We start from the raw sequence: 17,674 nt of genomic DNA, 5'->3' as shown, positions 1-17,674 counted from the left end.
CACCAATCTAATCCTCCCTGCTTACCCTAAATCTCCCCAAGTTCTTCCATCTCCCATGCTGGATCTCCAAACTCATCCCTTAAAAAATACTTCTGAAACTCCCTTACTTGTCAGAACCCAAATCAGACCCAGCCTCACCCCCTAAGCCAAGCAGCTGCTCCTCCTGCATGCATCCAAGCACAGGGAAGGGCCCAACAATTCCTCTGCCTGCAGCACCAGGCAGCTCCTGATTTTTCTCCTGACAGGTTCTCTGGCACATCTGATGTGCACCAAAACCCAGGGGCCCATCCTGCTGACAGGTAAAGGTTCCCTGAAGTTCTGGACTTGCCTAGATGCTGCATTCCAGTGTTCCTCTGTATGAGACACACAGAAATGTTTTGCTCAGCTGATAAAAAGGACGTGTTGCTGGCAGGCAGCTGGTGTGCCTAATGGGTATAAGGTCTCTTTAAATATCCCCAATTCTCCTCATTTTCTCAATTCATTAAGCTGCCTGCTTTGAACTGATGAAATATTAAAACACTGAGATGAGCAGTTTGAAATGGGTGACAGGGTGTAAGTTTAGACCATGAGCAGTGGGAACTGAAGATCTACAGGATTCACTCCCATATCCATAGTATTAAGGACAAAACAGACTTACATTTGAATCCCTGACATCTGAATTGTTTCAGTTTCACAGCAGGGTGTGAAGGGAGAGGTCAGAGAACCTCCTAAGGCAGAAACACACCCTTGAAGTTTTGATCCAACACACAATCCAAACTCAGGAGGACACGATTCTCTTTCCCATCGCTGTACACAACTGAAACACCCCAGCAATGCTTCCCCAAAGCTGCACCCAGGCTCACGTGTATCTCAACAAAACACCAAGGTCTTCAGATGCCTTCACATGCTCAGTTCATCCAGAATCCTTTCAGGTGCCCTAGAAAAGGTCCATTATACACACAACCCCACCACAGATGAAAATGTACTGGGGATAAAGATGGAGTATTACTCTCCATTAAACATTCCCTCTTGCCTTGTAGGTATCTAAGAGCTTTTCTCACCTACCTTATTTGAAATCTAATTGTACTCTTCTAGCTTTCAAATGCAAGCTGAAAGTAGTTTATCAGCTACCTATTCACCTTTAGTATTTCTCTGAGTCTCTGCTAGTACATAAACAGTCTCCTTCCCCTAACCCATCCCATAGCCAAATGAGGCTTCTTGGAAATGAGTATGAGCAAGAAGTTCTGCTAATGAAATAATCATGAACTCATTATTTCAGGCAGAATAATACTTTTCAGGAAACCAACAGGCACTGATTTTCTCCTCCCTGTTCATCTAGTCTTCTCTGCACAAACAAGGCCAGAGATACAGCCTTGTTTGGCCTTATCCCTACAGGAAAGGGAGAAGTAAAGGTGTCTCTGGTATCTCTGCTCTACATGACTCCTTGAATCCCAACCCTAATTTACCCACTCACATGGACTTGGGGAATGTCCTTCCAGAAGCCTCTGAGGAAAATGAGAACTCCAGCAGCATCTAGAACTAAACATCATCAGTGCCTTCCAGCAAGATGGGGTCAAGAACGACCTTCTGTGTTTTTTGCCAGTACCAGTCCTTTGGGGGCTTTAGCCCCACAGATAAAAGGAAACCATATAGCCCACAGCATAGAGCCAAAAGTCCATCCTCTTGCCACCTGAAGTCCCCAAAATGCAGCTGCTGGAACATGAAGACCATACATCACAGGTCAGTATCTACACTTTCCAACTTCACGTGGATGCTTTGTGGGTGATCAAACACAAGAAAAGCAAAGGTTATTCATAGCTTCTTCTAAAGAACTAGAGGCTTAGCTCCTTGGCTGAACCTTCCCAAGTGCTCCTCATTTTGACACAGAAGGTTCTTGTTAATGTCTGTCAGCTATGTGGGTTTGGTGTGGATTTACTTTACTTCTCCTCTTCCAGTTAAACAAAAGAACACATCCATTTACTTGTTGGGCAGCTATTGTCTAAAGTCAAACAGGTATGTCACTGTTTGATGAACAAACTGAGTTCACCCATCTGGAAAGTCTTTGCCTCCCAACATATTGTCTCTGCATAGCCATGCCTTGACTGCCAACATCAGTGGCATTAGCCAGGAGCTTCCTTGTGTTTATTGGCTTTGCCTTCAGGAAGCATGTCCTGGTTCACAGCTTTAGCTTCAACAGTTACAAAGGTGAGAGTTCTTTGTATATTCCGCCAAGATGAGGATTAAAACTTTTCCTTGAGCAGTCTACGTCCCAAAGCCACAGCAGAAATAATCTGCAAGGGATGATCGAGCCTCATGTTAAGTAAGTGTGCTTCCCACACCAAGTCCCAGTTAATACACTCTGCAGCCTTTCCCTGGCATCCTGTTAAGCTTTCTTAACAGCTTCACAGTTCTCCTCCAGTGTCACCACGAGTCACGGAAACAGGTCTGCAGGTCTACAGAGGGTTGGTGTCCCATCAGGCTTCTCTGCCCTGACTGAAATCAGGTGGGCAAAATCTCACTCATCCTCTTTAGTTCAGCTCACTGTCAGCTTTTACAACTGGGGCTCCTGCTTCAGCCCTGCTGCCCGTTGGTGTCCAGGCAGAAATCAGTGACCAACATGGAAGGGTGAAGGCAGGTCCCCCCGATCTGAAAGCACTCCTGTCCCTCTGCCACTGCCTGGTTCTTCTGATTCTTTGTAACTCAAAGACACTTATCTGACAAATACCAGCTCTTTAGCAGCAGATGATCAGGACTGCAAGGTGTTATGGAGTGACATTTAGCTTCTGCCTGCTAAAAACTTCTTGAGACCTTTCAGTACCTACTTCAGGTCTTGTAGATTAAAAGGCAAAAGATTACTAGGGAAAATAAATAAATAAAAAGCTACCCCAGAAGCCATCCTATATCAATCCTTAAAGGGCAGAGCAGCAGCGTGCTCTGGCAATTGGTAACACTGCCTGATACTTCCTGCTGAGTCAGGATCAGCCTTGACATGTTCAGAACCTTCTACTTTTCAATTCTCCTCTCCTGCTTTCTTTATCTCTCCATGCACCTTCCAAAGGAATAAGCTAAATCAGTGAATTTCCCTTTACTATTCTTCCTCTGTCCTGTTTCCCATTTATTTTTCATCTGCTTCTTCCACCTGGCCTGACCTATTTAATGTCTTTTTCCTTCTTGATGAACCTGTTTCATTCCTCCTTAGATACAGCGTTCTAAGAAGCGTGCAGCCACCCCCCACACCCCAGATATCCACAAGTAGCATTCCAGTTTAAGCTCTGCTGTTTAAACTCAGTTCTGGTCGAGTAAGCATTTATGCTGGGGTTAAGTCAATGTGGAAAGACCCACTAGGTATGTTATAGACAGATTTAAACATCCATATCCACACGCACATGGATACACAGGCTCATGGCCAGATGTCTGTCTGTCTAAAACACATTGTGATATGGTTTGTGCCCATCCAGGAAGGCTGGTTACACACCACTGTAATCTCTGTTTAAACTGTGGTTGTTAAGAGAGATTCTCTTGCACGCTCCTGTCCCTCTATCACTGTTTTATCCCTGGGCCAGCGCAGGACTTTGAAGTCCAGAGTTTGCTCACCGTGCATCCCGAAGCTAAAACATGGGGCTGAACATCCTGGCACCAAGCTTCAGCTATCTGCTGTGCTCCTCATCTTTCTACACAGCTTTTAAACAAATTTCCTACCAGTCAGACCAACACTAAACAAGTCCTGACTTCCCTGGAAACAGGGATGGCTTAATTGTGCTGCCTGCCTTGAAATTCTCAGGTGGGCAAAATGTTTATTCCACCCTGAGCTCCATCACTGCGTGGTATTAACATGCATGGCCTCTTATCTATTTCTCACTCACCTCCCTGCAGTTCCCTCAAGACATCAAGTGGCAACAAACAGAAGGAAAATCCTTTTCCTCCCTGGAACTCCTTTTTATTCCACAATTTATTTTCATGAGATGCCTCAGCCTGGGACAGGTAATCCTGCCCGTGGTGCTGAGCAACTGTGACTCGTGCTGGAATCACCGGGAGCAGAGAGTAGGCATCTGGTGGAGACCAGGCTTTAACCTTGTCCTTCCCATTTCAAAATCTGACTGGCTTGTTTTGAAATAAAAGAAGTGCATTATTTACTGAGCAACTTTAACACATTGCAGCAGATTATTCCAGGAACAGTGTGTCCATACAGGGGACTTGAGCTTAGAGGGGCAATTTTGAAGGGAGGACTAGCTGTAAACAAAACCTCAAAATGGTATTAACTTCAAAGCTTCAAAGGGCAGGGAGAAAAGCACCTGGCAAGACAGAGAGAGATCCTAATCGGCCCTTTCAGGACAATTCCCCTATCGCTTGGGTATTTTTACAGATTGAATGATTTGTACACAATTAAATGTCTTTTCATCCAGGGTAACACAGACAGCAGGTCTAAGGTGGCTAAACCCACTGAATCCAGGTATCCACTGACAACTTGGAACAGAAGATCAAAGACAAACTTAGGACAAAGGGGCAGTAAATGAAGATGTCAGTTCTCAGCCCTGCTCGATTTACAGTAGCGTGGTGACTGCATCTATTCACCCACCGTGATGACTTCCTGGCGTGGGTTTGGGGTGACCTGGGGAACTCCCCATGTCCTGAATCACACAGGTCACTGCACACAGAGGCCAGCTAAACCCTTCTGCCACCCCATGATGTATTTTACATATGCCAGATGTTTTACAGAACCTCGTGGCAATTTAGGTCACATAAAACATACAACCTTGTTCCCTAATGACACATAAACACCCAGGTTACTTTCCTACAGGGTGTAACAGCATTGTTCTCCTCTGAGCTAGCAGGGTGGGTACAACTTTTCATAGCTGGACTAACTGTTCAGTCTGAAAAGGAAAACTTCTGTTCCCAGGAGAAGCCACCAAGAGACAGAGAGACAAACTGAAGGGAGCAAACACCTAAGCTGAGGAAGCCCAAGAAATGGACTTGTAGACATAAAAATCAGACCATTATTTCATTCTATGCATTGCACATTCAGAATGTGCACATATCTATGTATATATACATATATATTTAAGGTAGGGATTGTAATTTCCAAGGTGTTTGCACCCCTAGCTGCCATTGTGCAGGATCGCTGTTCACGTGGCTATTAATTAAGGCCAGCGCCAGCACTTCCATTACAAACCCCTGCCTTTTAGGAGTTTATAACTCAGCCATAAAACTTTGCTCTAGGCTGAAATTTATCATAAAAGGGTCTGCCTGGAAGGAATCCATTCTTTTGTATTTTAGAGTCCCAAAAGCTTTTAGGAACAACCCAGGGATTTTGTTCTAAAGGCTGCCCTGCAAACAACTTCAGCTGTTTCTTTATAGGAGTGCTGGGTGAGATGTGCTTTCTGGACTGGCTTCTGCATGCTTGCTGATCAGGGTGGGGGGTTGTATTCTTAACGTTGTAAATTTTAGGAATTACAGGGTTTTTAAGAGTCTAAGGACAACACTGCAGCTCCTGAGCAATTCAGGAGCATAAGTGAGTCTGTCCTTCAATGGGCCTTCTGTGCAAAGCATCCCTTCTGCAAATGAGATGCACACTCCCATGTTTCATGTCAGGAAACAGATCTGTGCCACCCCAACCTTGCATTCCTCCAGAAAGAGACCAGAGGACACATATCAAAACCAATAATGGGCTTTCCTTACAAGCCTGATTAATTCTCTTTTCCAACATAAAAGAGACCCTTCCCCCCCCACCCCCGACAACTTTCACCCAAAATAAAAGCAAAAGAAAGAATAGGTGGTGAGTGGACAAAGAGAAACAAAGGAGGAAGAAAAAAACCCCACAGCACTGACAGTCAGAAATGTTCATTTACATCTCAGAGCATCCATATGCCAGTAACAGATCATAAACTCTTAGCCTACCATACAAAGGGGGTGCCCCAAAATGGTACCTGCAAGAGGTCTCTCGGAAGGAGATGTTTAAATCCCAGTGGGTGTGTATCCTGTTAACAAACAAACAGAGAGGTCAATGGCACACGCTGAACACCGCATCTCTTGCCACTTCAAAAGATCTGCTCCATCATGACCACCCACCCGTGCTCCTCTCAAAACGCCCTCAACCACAAGCACTGCCTTCTTCTGAGCTGTGGGATGCTGTGACAGGCCCTGCCGTGCCCAGAGCCGCCCTGAGCATCCGCAGCAGGACTCACAGGGCTCTAAGTGACAGACCAGTGGTGACAGAACTTCTCTTTGCTACGTGCAATCTCCCTACTAGGTGTAGGGACTGTAGGATGATGTCTCAACTAACAGGACATAGAATCATAGACTGGTCTGGGTTGGAAGGGACCCCAAGGATCACACAGTTCCACCCCCCCCTGCCACTGGCAGGGCTACCAACCTCCAGGCCTGGATCTACACAAGGTTGCCCAGGGCCCCATCCAACCTGGCCATGCTCAGAAGCAGCAGAAAGAGTTAAGCATTGACATTTTACAGAGAAAACCCAAATACAGCTGCACTGTGCTCCCTCCTCTGCGCCCGCCCCAGCGGTAAATAAATTATTAGCAATTTCCCACCTCGGAAATTAATTTCACATATTCTGTCACTCTGCCTGCTGACAAGCAGGAATAGCAGATTCTAGATGAAAAATATCCTAAATGAAGACAGAGCAGTCAAGGGAGTTGGGGTTTTTTGTTGCTGGGGTTTGGGGTGGGGTTTTTTCCCCCCCCTTGCTGTTAATCAGCTTCAAGACCAACCCAGAGGGCGAAGGCAGATGCCTGACCTTCTGTGGTCTGGTGTCTCCACTCAGTTCCAGGGAGCATTGATATCCCCCCACCATCCAGAGGAGGTCTGTGACCACCACTGTTTCTCCATGTCAGTGTGATTGATGAGAAGCCTGGCCATCTGAGACCAAACTGGCAAGCAAGCCCCTACCCTTGCACAAACCCACTCCTGCGTCCCTCAGCATCTGCTGGTGAACACGCTGGTTCCCAGCTGAGCGTATAAATCAGCTCCTGCAGATGTAGGTTCCCAAAAGCATTAAGCAGAAGTGGCTGCAAATAGCACAAGTACCAGAGGGCAAATGCACTTCTACATGTTCTGTGTACCCCTGCCACACTCCTGCCTTGTTCCTCAACTAGAAAAAGCAACAGTGTGGGGCTGAACACCGCCTGAGTGTGGAGAAAGCTTCATCTAAAACCTGATGAGGTAAAAAAAAGCCTTTCCTCCCGTTTGAATTGAGCCAGAAGACACTTAAGCATGACCAGTGAAGTCAATGGGACTTAAGCAGGCACTCAAACCTCAGTTAAGTGCTTTCCTGAATGGGTGCCCCCACCTCAGCCCAGTTCAGAAATCAACGGAAAGCAGCTCTTAGCACGGAAATAATTTCACAGCCAAGACGTGCTGCTGCTGCAGGTTTTACTAACGTGGCAGCATAGCTTTTGTGCTCCCTTTTTCCCATTCTTCTTCTTCCTTGTATGTAACAGTTATGAAAAACCTATCCCAGCTTTTCATCTTCCCAAATTTTTAATTACAAACAGAAATGAGTAGGTACTTCCCAACTACTGAGCTTATAGTAGTAACAGTTGCTCTTCAGAGTTAAAATTCAAAGCTTTCTTGAAAGGACAGGCCAAACTGGGGCATTGAGCAAAATTTCCACGAGCTAAAGTTTGGTCAAACTCTGGGATACGTTTGCACTTTCCAGGTAAACTGAGCTGAATCCAAAGTTCAAAGCACACGTGAGCCAGCCCAAGCCCTTATGGCATTAACAGGCCAGTGAGGGACCAGTCTGCTCACAAAAGAGTGGAGCTGGTGAGGATGGTAAGCCTGATTTTGCACTGCTCCCTCGAATACAAGATTTCCTACATACACAAAACCTTCACAAATCCCTGTTAATTCCAGCTCAGCACTTTGCACTGTGCAAATCTGATCCTGCAGCCGCACGGTGGGATGTGTGCAGATCCAAACGCTGCACCGCAGTGAGCTCTGTGGGACCAGCTGGAAACTGAACTGCAAGTCTGAGAAGGAACCTTGTGCTTCTCCTGTTTCTCTGTCCATAAAACATTCTCCAATGACCTCAAAAAACATGGAAGGTTTTGGCCTTGAGCTATAAGGAGATTAAATGCCAACTTTGTCTGATTAAAATACTATGGTCCCTTTGCTGATGAAAAAATTTCAATTCAGAAGACCTGTGTTGAAGGTAACCTGCCCCAGGCGCCTCTGAAGGCAACCTGCATTTCCTCCAAGCAGTGTCTGGAGCCCAACAGTGGGCCACAGTCCACCCTGGAGCGTGTATGTGGCCACATTACACCCCCATGCGTGCCCCCAGGAGCCTCGCAGAGCCTGGCACACAAAGGTGCAGAGCAGCAGAGCATCCCACTAACTGTCCTGCCTCACCCTGAACCTCAGCTGACTACACACCTCTCCCTCCCACAGCTGCTCAGCTCTGGAGCTCACACCGCAGAGTGGACACCCATCGGTTGGAGCACTCCCTGGCAGGTGAGAGATGCTCTTCACCGCCTCCTGTGAGCCGCTCAGCTCATATACCTCATTCCATCCACAGAGGGGTCTGTCATCACTCCTGACTCTCGGCTTGGGGTTCAGTCTCTACATTACACTCTCAGCCCTCCATAAAACCCTAACTTCTCATGATCTGCTGCAGCTGCTGACACGGGTAGACTGCAGATAGCGATCCTCAGCGTCAGGCTCATAATGAGCCTCAGCACAGCCAGACTTCAAAGTGTCAGAGAGTTCTAAGTAGGGGGGAGGGAAAACCTCACACCAAAGGAATAGCTCCGATCCACACAGAGGCAGAGACATCTATCTGCCGAGATGGATAATTAAACACCCATATTTAGACAAATGAATAGGTGAGAATGAAATTAAATCCTAATTATCTTTTTTTGGGGGGGAGGGAGAGGAGAGGGACAGGGAGCAGAACCAAGCACTCACTCCACATCTCTATGCCGTTATCACCAATTAGATTTCTGAGGCTAATGTACGTCTTGCTTTAACGGGTTATTCATCCAATTGAAATCAAATTACTAATAATTTTCAAACTATCAGCTACACAAGCCCATCCTTGGGTTGTATAAAGAGTGGTGAGCAGGAGCCGGGCCCTTAGAAATTAATAACAGAAAAGGGGGGGGAATAACAACCCCAGCCAGGCAAGCAAAGGTGCTACGAGCTGCTACTGTCCCTCCCACCTCCTCACCCACCCCAGGCCTCAGACAGCGTGATCAGTCAGACAGCAGTCGATAGGAATGACCAGATGGGCCCCGCGGCACCGGCAGGAGACAGGCTCTTGCACCACATTGTAAGTGGGGAGGGAGCCCGAGGGGTAATAATGAACCACTGTGTCAGGCACCTCAGCAAGGAGGGACAGGTGACATCAGGGTTTGTGCAGAGACTAAAACTGCTTATATATGGATGGGAACCCCCCCCCAAAAAAGAACAGGAAGGGCTGAGGCTGTTCCAGGCGTTTCTGGAGCCTGCACTGGAATGAGAATCCAGCCCAGCGCAGCGATGGAGCTGGCAGCATCACTGAGAGCAGCTGGGACAGCTTTTAATTTTCAAGTTGGGATTTTTCCCTTTCCTGCCGTTTCTTTTTTGCCCTGGCAGCCCCTGCAAGCTTTCAGCACCAGAGTGGCAGCCATGGAAGAGGCCAACGGGGTGAGTCAGATGTTGCCCTGACTTTGTCACTCCAGGGACAGAAACACCCTGGCTCTGCAGTGAGCATCAGCACTGTGTCCAACTCGCTGGCCGGGGCTCGCTGTGCTGTCCCGGGTGCAGGCTGCAGCAACCAAACACATGTGTAAGTGTGGAGGATACTGGGCAGCATCCAGCTACAGCTAGAGGTCATTACTGCCATCAGGACCCAACTCCTACCCACTGCTGTCCCCTCCTCCTCCCATGTAATGATAAGACCGACACCTCCTTTGGATGGAGTCTGTCTGCACCTTGCCATTTTCTAGCACGGGACACAGGGAAGAGAAAAATACTGACAAGGATTCCCCATGTCCTCTGGTTTAGAAGACCACAGTGAAGGGACAGTGCTGTCAAAAGGCTGAGCTATGGACTTCTCCTGGCACAGACCACAGCCACCACCCTCCTTGGGAGTCCAGTGTCCCCCAGGTCAGGCATCACATGCCACCTCCTTGCATGGAAACCTGGAGCACTCAGGCACACAGTGAGGACTGGGCAATGCCAATCTCAATGCTGCAGTTTGGGAGGATGTATTTGGAGGGTCTTTGGTTGGCTGGTCAGAGCTGGCTCCTCTCCTTCCTGCCCTTCACATGTATCGCTGTCTCAGCTTCCCTATATCCATGTCATCCTATTTTCAGGCAGCCAGTGTTAAGAAGCTGGTGTGGGCTCTATGTAGGTTCCTCCAGGAATCCTCACACGTGAGGGTTGGAAGAACAGCCTAAGGATTATGGCAAGACAGAGACTTGGACTTGGGGCATACGGGTTATTCTCTGCCATAGAATTGATGTTGCAGGGGTCAGCTACAAGGAGATACAGAGAGCAGCCAAGAGCACCCACAGGTCAAGATTTCCTTTGCTTTTATTTTCACACTTCACCTTTCTTTCTGGTCTCATATCTCCTTCCTGGGCAAGAAGGGATTTCTGGCTCTTTATTATAGTTTATCCTGCAACATCACTGAGAAGTAGCCATTCTCTCTCCCCCTCTCTCTCTCTCCCCCCTCCCTCACCCCCCCATCAAATATACGTCCTCATTAGGTCAATGACATGCTTCCTGGCACTCTGGACCAAGTCCAGCCTTTGCTTCCCAGAGGAATCTTTAATATATTTATTGAATATGGTGACTGCTATTAAGCAGTGCATGGCTCAGACAAAAAAGGGGAAGGAGGGAGGCAAGAGAAAGGAGAAGAGAAAATACAGACTTGTGAGGGAAGGAAGAAGGGACTGACAGAAAATAACCAGTAGAAGCTGTGAAAGAAAAGTGTCATAAAGCAGCAAAATATGTCTCCAGCCCCCAGAGGGGCCCTGCCTCCCTCCTCCTCTCGAGTCACAGCAATTAGGAAGGGCTGTCGAATCTAATCTGAGAGCCTGATTCACGGCTGGAGCCCAGAGTTCTGCTCTGACATGTGTCTGGTCCCTCTTTGCTTGATGCTGCCCGGAAAAGCCTCGCCAGCCCAGCCCAGACCCCAGCCATGCTCCAGCTCTGTTGGAGTGCAGTGTTGGGTGGCTTACCCTGCCACGAAACAGCTCTGCCAGGAGCAGGGATGTCACACAGCGCTCATCCCAGGGCAGAACTGTTTGGGAGCCTTGCAGGAGGAGGCTAAGCAGGGAAGGAAGGCAAAGGCAGTGTTGTGTCCACTGCAATGTCAGCTGAGAAGGCACAGAGACCTCGTGGCTCTGAATTACAAGCAGGTGCATGTGACAAATATAATGGGGGGTGCTTGGGTTTGATCTTCAATCAATTAGGGAGTCAAAGAGCAGCGGCCTTATGGGATGTAAGAAATAGCTTTCCACTTAGAAAGGCAGGCAGTGGAAAGGCTGACAGCCACTGGCCATTAAGGCTTAGTGGAGGGCAGTCATTTCGCTATTAGGAAGTGGATGCTGAGCGAGGAGAGCGCTGTAAAAGCTGCTCTGCAACGTGAGGGAGGCTGGGGACAGGGGACAGCAACCCGCCCCTGTCTGTGCTCTACCCATGCTCATGTGTGAGCAGGGGCAAGGAGAGAGTATCCCACCACTCCCTGAGCAAGCTGCTTCATTCCAAGCACTCTCCTCTGGTTTGGAACAACACTAATCCCACACCTTGACACCGGGGCCATCCTGCTGACACAGCCAGCAAAGCCTTGGGGGTGTGGGGGCAGTGACATACAAAAGGGAGTAAAGACTCAAGGGCAGCGTGAGGTTCCCCAGGAATCAGCTCAGTGCAGAGACACCCTGTTACAGGACAACTTTTGTTAGTGTTCCTCAAAACAGCGTTCATTGCAGAGCAGGACTGGGCAAGGAACCCAGCCTGTTGTGTGCTCTCCTGTCATCTGCTCCTACTTTTGCTCCCAGTTTTCTTCTACAACAAAACGATTTCAGAGGCCTTTTAGCCATGTATGTCCACCTGCACCTATCCTGGACGTTACTCAGTCCACACCACACATTTACTGATACCCCACATAGGTTCCTTCAGAGACAGGTCAGGTCAAAAACTTTCACCATTTCAAAGAGGTGCTTAAGTATTACTGGGTGTAATTACTGGCCAAGCCAACCCATTTTGCTGGGGACTCAGACAAAGCTGTGCGTGAGCAGCTCCTAACCTGCCCTGTTAAATCCCAGACGCTGTCATTACATTTCTCCTCTCCTCTCTCTCTCCCCTCCCATACTAATGAAAAAGGCCAGTCTTTAAAACAGAAATTAAATTCATGCCCACAAGACAATCCTGGGCTGAAATCCAACAGCGTGTGAGGATCTTAGTGGCAAAGCTGAACCTTACTCCCTGCCTACAATGGTTTTCCTCTGCTTGGAGGCTCTTTGGATAATGCAATGGAGATCCTCTATGGAGGGGACAGTGTGAACCTCACAGACTGCTCCTGAGGGAATGCATTTAATCCATGTCAGCTGGGATCTCCCAAAGAAGGTAAGGAAGTTAATGCTCCCCAAACTACTGGCATTCCTAGTCTCAAACTTGCTCTGCATTGCTACTTTTGCATCCAGGACCAACCAGAGAGTGGTAAGGAAGAACCAGGCTGGTGTAATTTCTAGTTTAGCTTGCTGGGGAGAGGCAGTTTGTCTGTGAGTTTTAACTCACCAAGGTTTCTAACTGAAGTCTGCTCTACACAGTCCCTGTACCAGCTCAGCTGTGCCAGTAGTATTATGAGTAAAATAACAGTACAGGTGACATTGGTGGGTCAGTATAGAAATGCCCTATATTGGTATCATCCTTCTCCCCAAATAGAGAAGACTCTTTTCACAGCCAGACAAGCAATGACAAGGAGTCTGATGCCTCCAAAAGCTACATCTCTTAAGCTACATCCACATCAATCTACTCAGCATTATTCCATTTCATTGAATCAGTCAGTAGGACTTAACCAAGCCACACTAATTAAGGCAACGCAACTGCCGCGTGTAGGCAGCGCTGTGAGAGAGCAAGATCTCCAGGAACCCCAAATCTGATCATAAGAAAAAGGATTTTCCTCTGCTATGCTGCCCCAGTAATCTTCAGAGCTGAGTGCTTACAGTCTGGGTATCAACCTACGGTATCAAGCTCAGCAGATGCCTCTGGTTATATGAGACAAGACTTTAAGCCTTTTGTCTTCCAGACAGGAGGCATAACACCCATAACACCAAGGCTACTTAGCACACCCTGCAAAGCAGGCTAAAGGGGTCTCACTGCAAGATGAAAACATTCCCCTTTAAGCTTGGGTCACCTGGATTTCCCAGCAGATGAGACGAGCTCCCTTCAGTGTCAGGCGTGGTTCCCTTAACTTAATTACCTATGTGCAAGACAGCAAAGTGATGTGGTTTTGCAAGGACTTGGTTCTGCAGTTGGCATGCACTGAAATGCACTAACTTCAGTGGTGGTTACAGGTCTCTGCTCCCTTCTAGGACTGCAAGAACATCAGCCAGGTTTTCTCTGCCCCAGACCTCCTCTGAAGGCCATCACCATGGGCAACTGCCTCAGATCACAGAGGAAATCACTGTCAAAGGCTAAGGTGAGGGACTAGCCAAGAAACTAAGCTTCCAACTCCTATTCTAATCCCTAGAGTCCTTTCTTTATCAATGGCCAGAGCTCAAAGTAGCAGGAAGCATCCCCATGTGCCAACACTGGAAGGAAACAGCCAATATAAATTGGGAATAGGAGATAAAAGAAAAGGCAACAGTGTTTAAAAGCAACAACTGGAGTGTTTGCAGTGTAAGTGCATGCAGATGCACACGAGGGCCATCCAGGGGTACGGGAGGAAAGCACAGGTTTGCTCAAGGCCCTGACCTTGTTTTCCTACTATCACAGTTTAACCTATTTCTTCCTCTCAGTGGGAGACAATAAAACCTCAGCCCAATCCATCACCAATCGGGGAGGATCCAACAGGTGAATTAGAACCAGGAAGCAGATGGGGCCCCGTCCCTGCCGGGCCCCAGCTGTCATGTCTGCAGGCTGTCTAGCCGCGCTGCTGCTGAAGCTGCCGTGTCTGGAGCCAGCCCCACCGCACCTCCAGCCCGGTCCCTGGCTGCTAATGACACTGGGAGCAGAGCCAGAGCCTGGATCAGGTCGTGTTCCCTTCACTGAGCTGGTGGAGATGGCCAACCCCCTGCCTCTCTGGGACAGGAGGGCTGGCAGACCCATTTTCAAAGGACAAACTGCTTGGGAATGCTGAGGGGTTGGAGCAGTGGATGTTCCCTGCCTGGGCACCAAGCACTGAATTACGGGCTCTTTTTTCCTGTTATTTCTGCACTTATCCAGAGTGCTGCCTGGCCCCTTTCTCCCAGCTATTCCAGCTTCCCTCCCACTCCCCTGTATCTGAGCTCCCGGAAAATGAACAGAACAACCACACGAAAGCAATGAGAGTCTAACCCACCCAGTAAGCATCATGCACTCCTCTAAGGAATTAAAGCTTAAATGAGAGAACTTCAGACAAACTGACTGAAAAGTACTGAAATGGTAAGCTGGGGGAGCCAGGGGCTAATAACTATTAAGTATTTTTTCTTCATTTCCTAATAAACAAGGCAAAGCAATTACAGTAATTAAAGATCTAAGATAAGAGCACTTTATATTTGGGGGGCCCAACGTATCAATTATATAGTTATCATGTTGTTCTCCTTCCTAATGAGACAACCTAGCACTATAATTTTGCAAAATTAGAAGCATAATTAAAGGGGGCAGGAGAAGAAGGGCAGTTTACCAAAACTGATTAGGAGGGTTCCCTCTCCTCTGTGGGCTCCTGTGCATGTGCACAGTGCAGATGTGTTCCCCAAACACCTTTTCATTTCCAAGTGATAACCCTTGAACGCAGCTGTCGGGCAGCTGCAATGATAAACCCAGACTTTAATTACAGGAGGGTTTTATGAGAAGAGCTGGTTAGTGTTTTGTCTCCCTACTTGCAAGCTCTGGGTTGCTGAAGGTACCAGCATCTGTTGGAAGGCAAGGAGGGGAAGGGGGGGTGGGAAATAGCTTATCTGCTCAGGAGCAAGGAACACATAAAACATAAGAAAAGCAATTACATGCCTTCGGTTTCCACTCCTCTGTTTTTATAGGGCTTGTCTTAGAATCTGAATGATTTTATGCATCAGAGGAAGGTGACAATCAAGATGAGTTGCACTGATATGCATGGAAGGCTGAGACACCGCGCCTTTAGGTATTTATTTTCCTGTAGTTACAGGTCTTCTAAACATCATATTTTTTTCAGAGCGACAAGAGAACCCAACGTTTTGCAGCTGAATATTATGGGCACTGAGACCACACAGGGGAGGCCAAGTGACAGTTCCCAGAATATAACTCAAGACAGTCCCTTCTCCTCTCCCTGTAACCCTGCGTGATTCCAGGATGAATGGAGAGGGTACTGAGAAAGACATGATCAAAGTACCTTAGCCCTGGGGTAAGCCCCAGTATCCGAGCGACTCTGCCCCTACTGCAACTCCACCACTTCTACTTTCAGACTACAGAGGCACTCAGGACCAGAGAGACACTGCTACACTCTTTGATGCTTGTAACCAAGAACATGTAACAACAACCACTGCTGCTACCTCCTTCCCAAACTCTGCTCCCCAACATCACATTATCTAGTTTCTCTTACATGCAGATTTGGGGCGATTGAAAGCAAAAGGTGTATTTGGACCCGTACACCTCTGGGTACCTTCAGACAGCTGTGGAAAAGGCCCACAGATGACTACTTGGTCATGCAATTCACCAGCCTCACCTGGCACAAAGACACAGAATACTGGACAGAGGGTGAAACACAGTTTAGTCTGCAAATCCAGGCACCTTAGTGCAAACACAGGGCCCATGGTGTAAGGCCCTGTAGAGCCCCACTCAGCCCAAACAGGACTAAGAGGAAAAGAGGTCCCAGAGACTCTCTGAACTTTAGTGTGACATTTGCACTTTAATTTCAGGCCCTGGAGGTGACTCTGCTGGGCAGCACGGGCAGAACTGGCCCACAAAGGTTGGTCACCTGCTGCCCAGTATTCCCTGTCTTTGCTCCTGCAAGGCAGCACTCCCTGGCAGGTAAGTACCTTCTTTTCATGATACTGATATGGAGATCCTCCTCCTGCTTTACTTCAGGGTGTTGACCATTGCTCTTATCACTCTCTTCGCTGTCGTCACTATGCGAGAAAATTGAGGTCAGCTCTTTCTTCGGGATCCTGGTGGGAGGTAAGGGGATCGTCCTCTTCTCTGCCAGGCGACCCCGGTTCTGGCACAGGGTGGAACCAGTTGGAATAGGGAAGGGCAGGAGGAAAAGAGAAGAAAACAAGAATTTGGTTAAGCAACCCAGAACCAAGCAGCTCCTCTCCAACGCTGCCCTGCAAAGGCAATGCTGTTAGTCACTGTGGGTACGCTGGGGGGGCAAAGGCTACGTTCACTTTGCAAAGACTTTCAGCAGAGATATACCTCTACCTACATCCTCCAGCTCTAATATTCAAGTCCACCTTTCCAAATAAACCCAGCAAAAGGCAAATGCCCTGGGAAAGCCAGTCAGGCTCTCTGCAAGGAAGAACGGAGCAAGACCAAGTGCTTGAACAGCCCATGTCTTTTTAATTAAACAAATTAAGAACTTCCCACAAATACAAACCAAAAAACTTCTTGTTTACCTCTGTCAATAAATTCCAGTTGTGGTCATTAAAGGGAGTCCTAATTGTTGTGTTAATTAGCTACATCCATCTGGAAGGCATCACCCCAAGGAGGCACACTAGCTTTCCCATTCTGATGCGCTTCCATGAGAAGAACACAGCTGCCTGCACAGCAGGGACCCAAGGGAGAGAAGAGCAGTGGCCCAAACTGGCTTCAGAATGGGAAAAAGCATGTATACAAGGAAAAAAACCTGCACTGTTCTTGATAGAGGTGTAACGAAAACACACCCTTGGACAGCAACAAGGTGAATGCTCCTCCATCTCTGAGTGTCCCAGGTACAAAGTGTGGACCAAGGTGCAGCAGGCTTTGTAGTGAGTGAAGCACCCAGACTCAGACACAGCAGAACATCCTTACAGGGACGTTGCTGGGCACTCGCAGAGACCCACCTGCACAAGGTGAGGTGCTGTGATGTGAGGGACCAACAGCTTCTAAATGCTCACATGGCCCTTTGCAAAGAGGTTTCTCACTGTCTGCTCCCTGGAGGAACACACAATATAAACCATGCCTCTCCCACCCTTCAGTACTCTCCCATGCGAGGTGTGTTCCACCCCTGTCCCTTTCCTGCTCCAGTACAGACAGAGAACACACACAGGGCTCATTCTAAAGCCACTGCAGTGGCTCTAACTTCCCCAGCATCCAAAGGATGGGAGAGAAAAGAGGGGAGAAGGGAAGAGTGAGGGAAAGGAAGGGAAATGCAAGGAGGGCAGTGTTTGCACCAGATTTCTGTCCTGCTGAAAAGCCAGGACTTGCTATCAGCATGAGCTTTATCATGCCAAAGCTTGATATATTTTTCTGAAGTTGCAATTTATCATAACAATTAAGGGGGGAGGGGAGGGAGGGTGCAAATTTCCGCTTCGAAATAATTGCAATTCCCTCTCTGCTGTGACTTCCCAGGCTAAAGAGAACTGCACCGATCAGATACTAA

General features: G+C 47.9%; 1 protein-coding gene across 1 annotated transcript in view; it reads right to left on the bottom strand.

Moving 5' to 3' along the window:
- Positions 1-17,674, bottom strand: part of SAMD11 (sterile alpha motif domain containing 11) — a gene marked incomplete at its 5' end in the record, with an annotated part of 117,522 nt that overhangs the window by 65,092 nt on the left and 34,756 nt on the right. Inside the window, 2 exons of the mRNA XM_084274723.1 lie at positions 5,904-5,954; positions 16,134-16,312. Of these exons, the coding sequence (XP_084130849.1) occupies positions 5,904-5,954; positions 16,134-16,312 (230 nt within the window). The remainder of the gene's footprint in view (positions 1-5,903; positions 5,955-16,133; positions 16,313-17,674) is intronic.

The sequence above is a fragment of the Gallinula chloropus genome (genome assembly GCF_964237585.1).
Source record: "Gallinula chloropus genome assembly, chromosome: 23".
In the NCBI taxonomy this organism is placed as follows: Eukaryota; Metazoa; Chordata; class Aves; order Gruiformes; family Rallidae; genus Gallinula; species Gallinula chloropus.
This window is presented reverse-complemented; position numbering and strand designations above follow the sequence as displayed.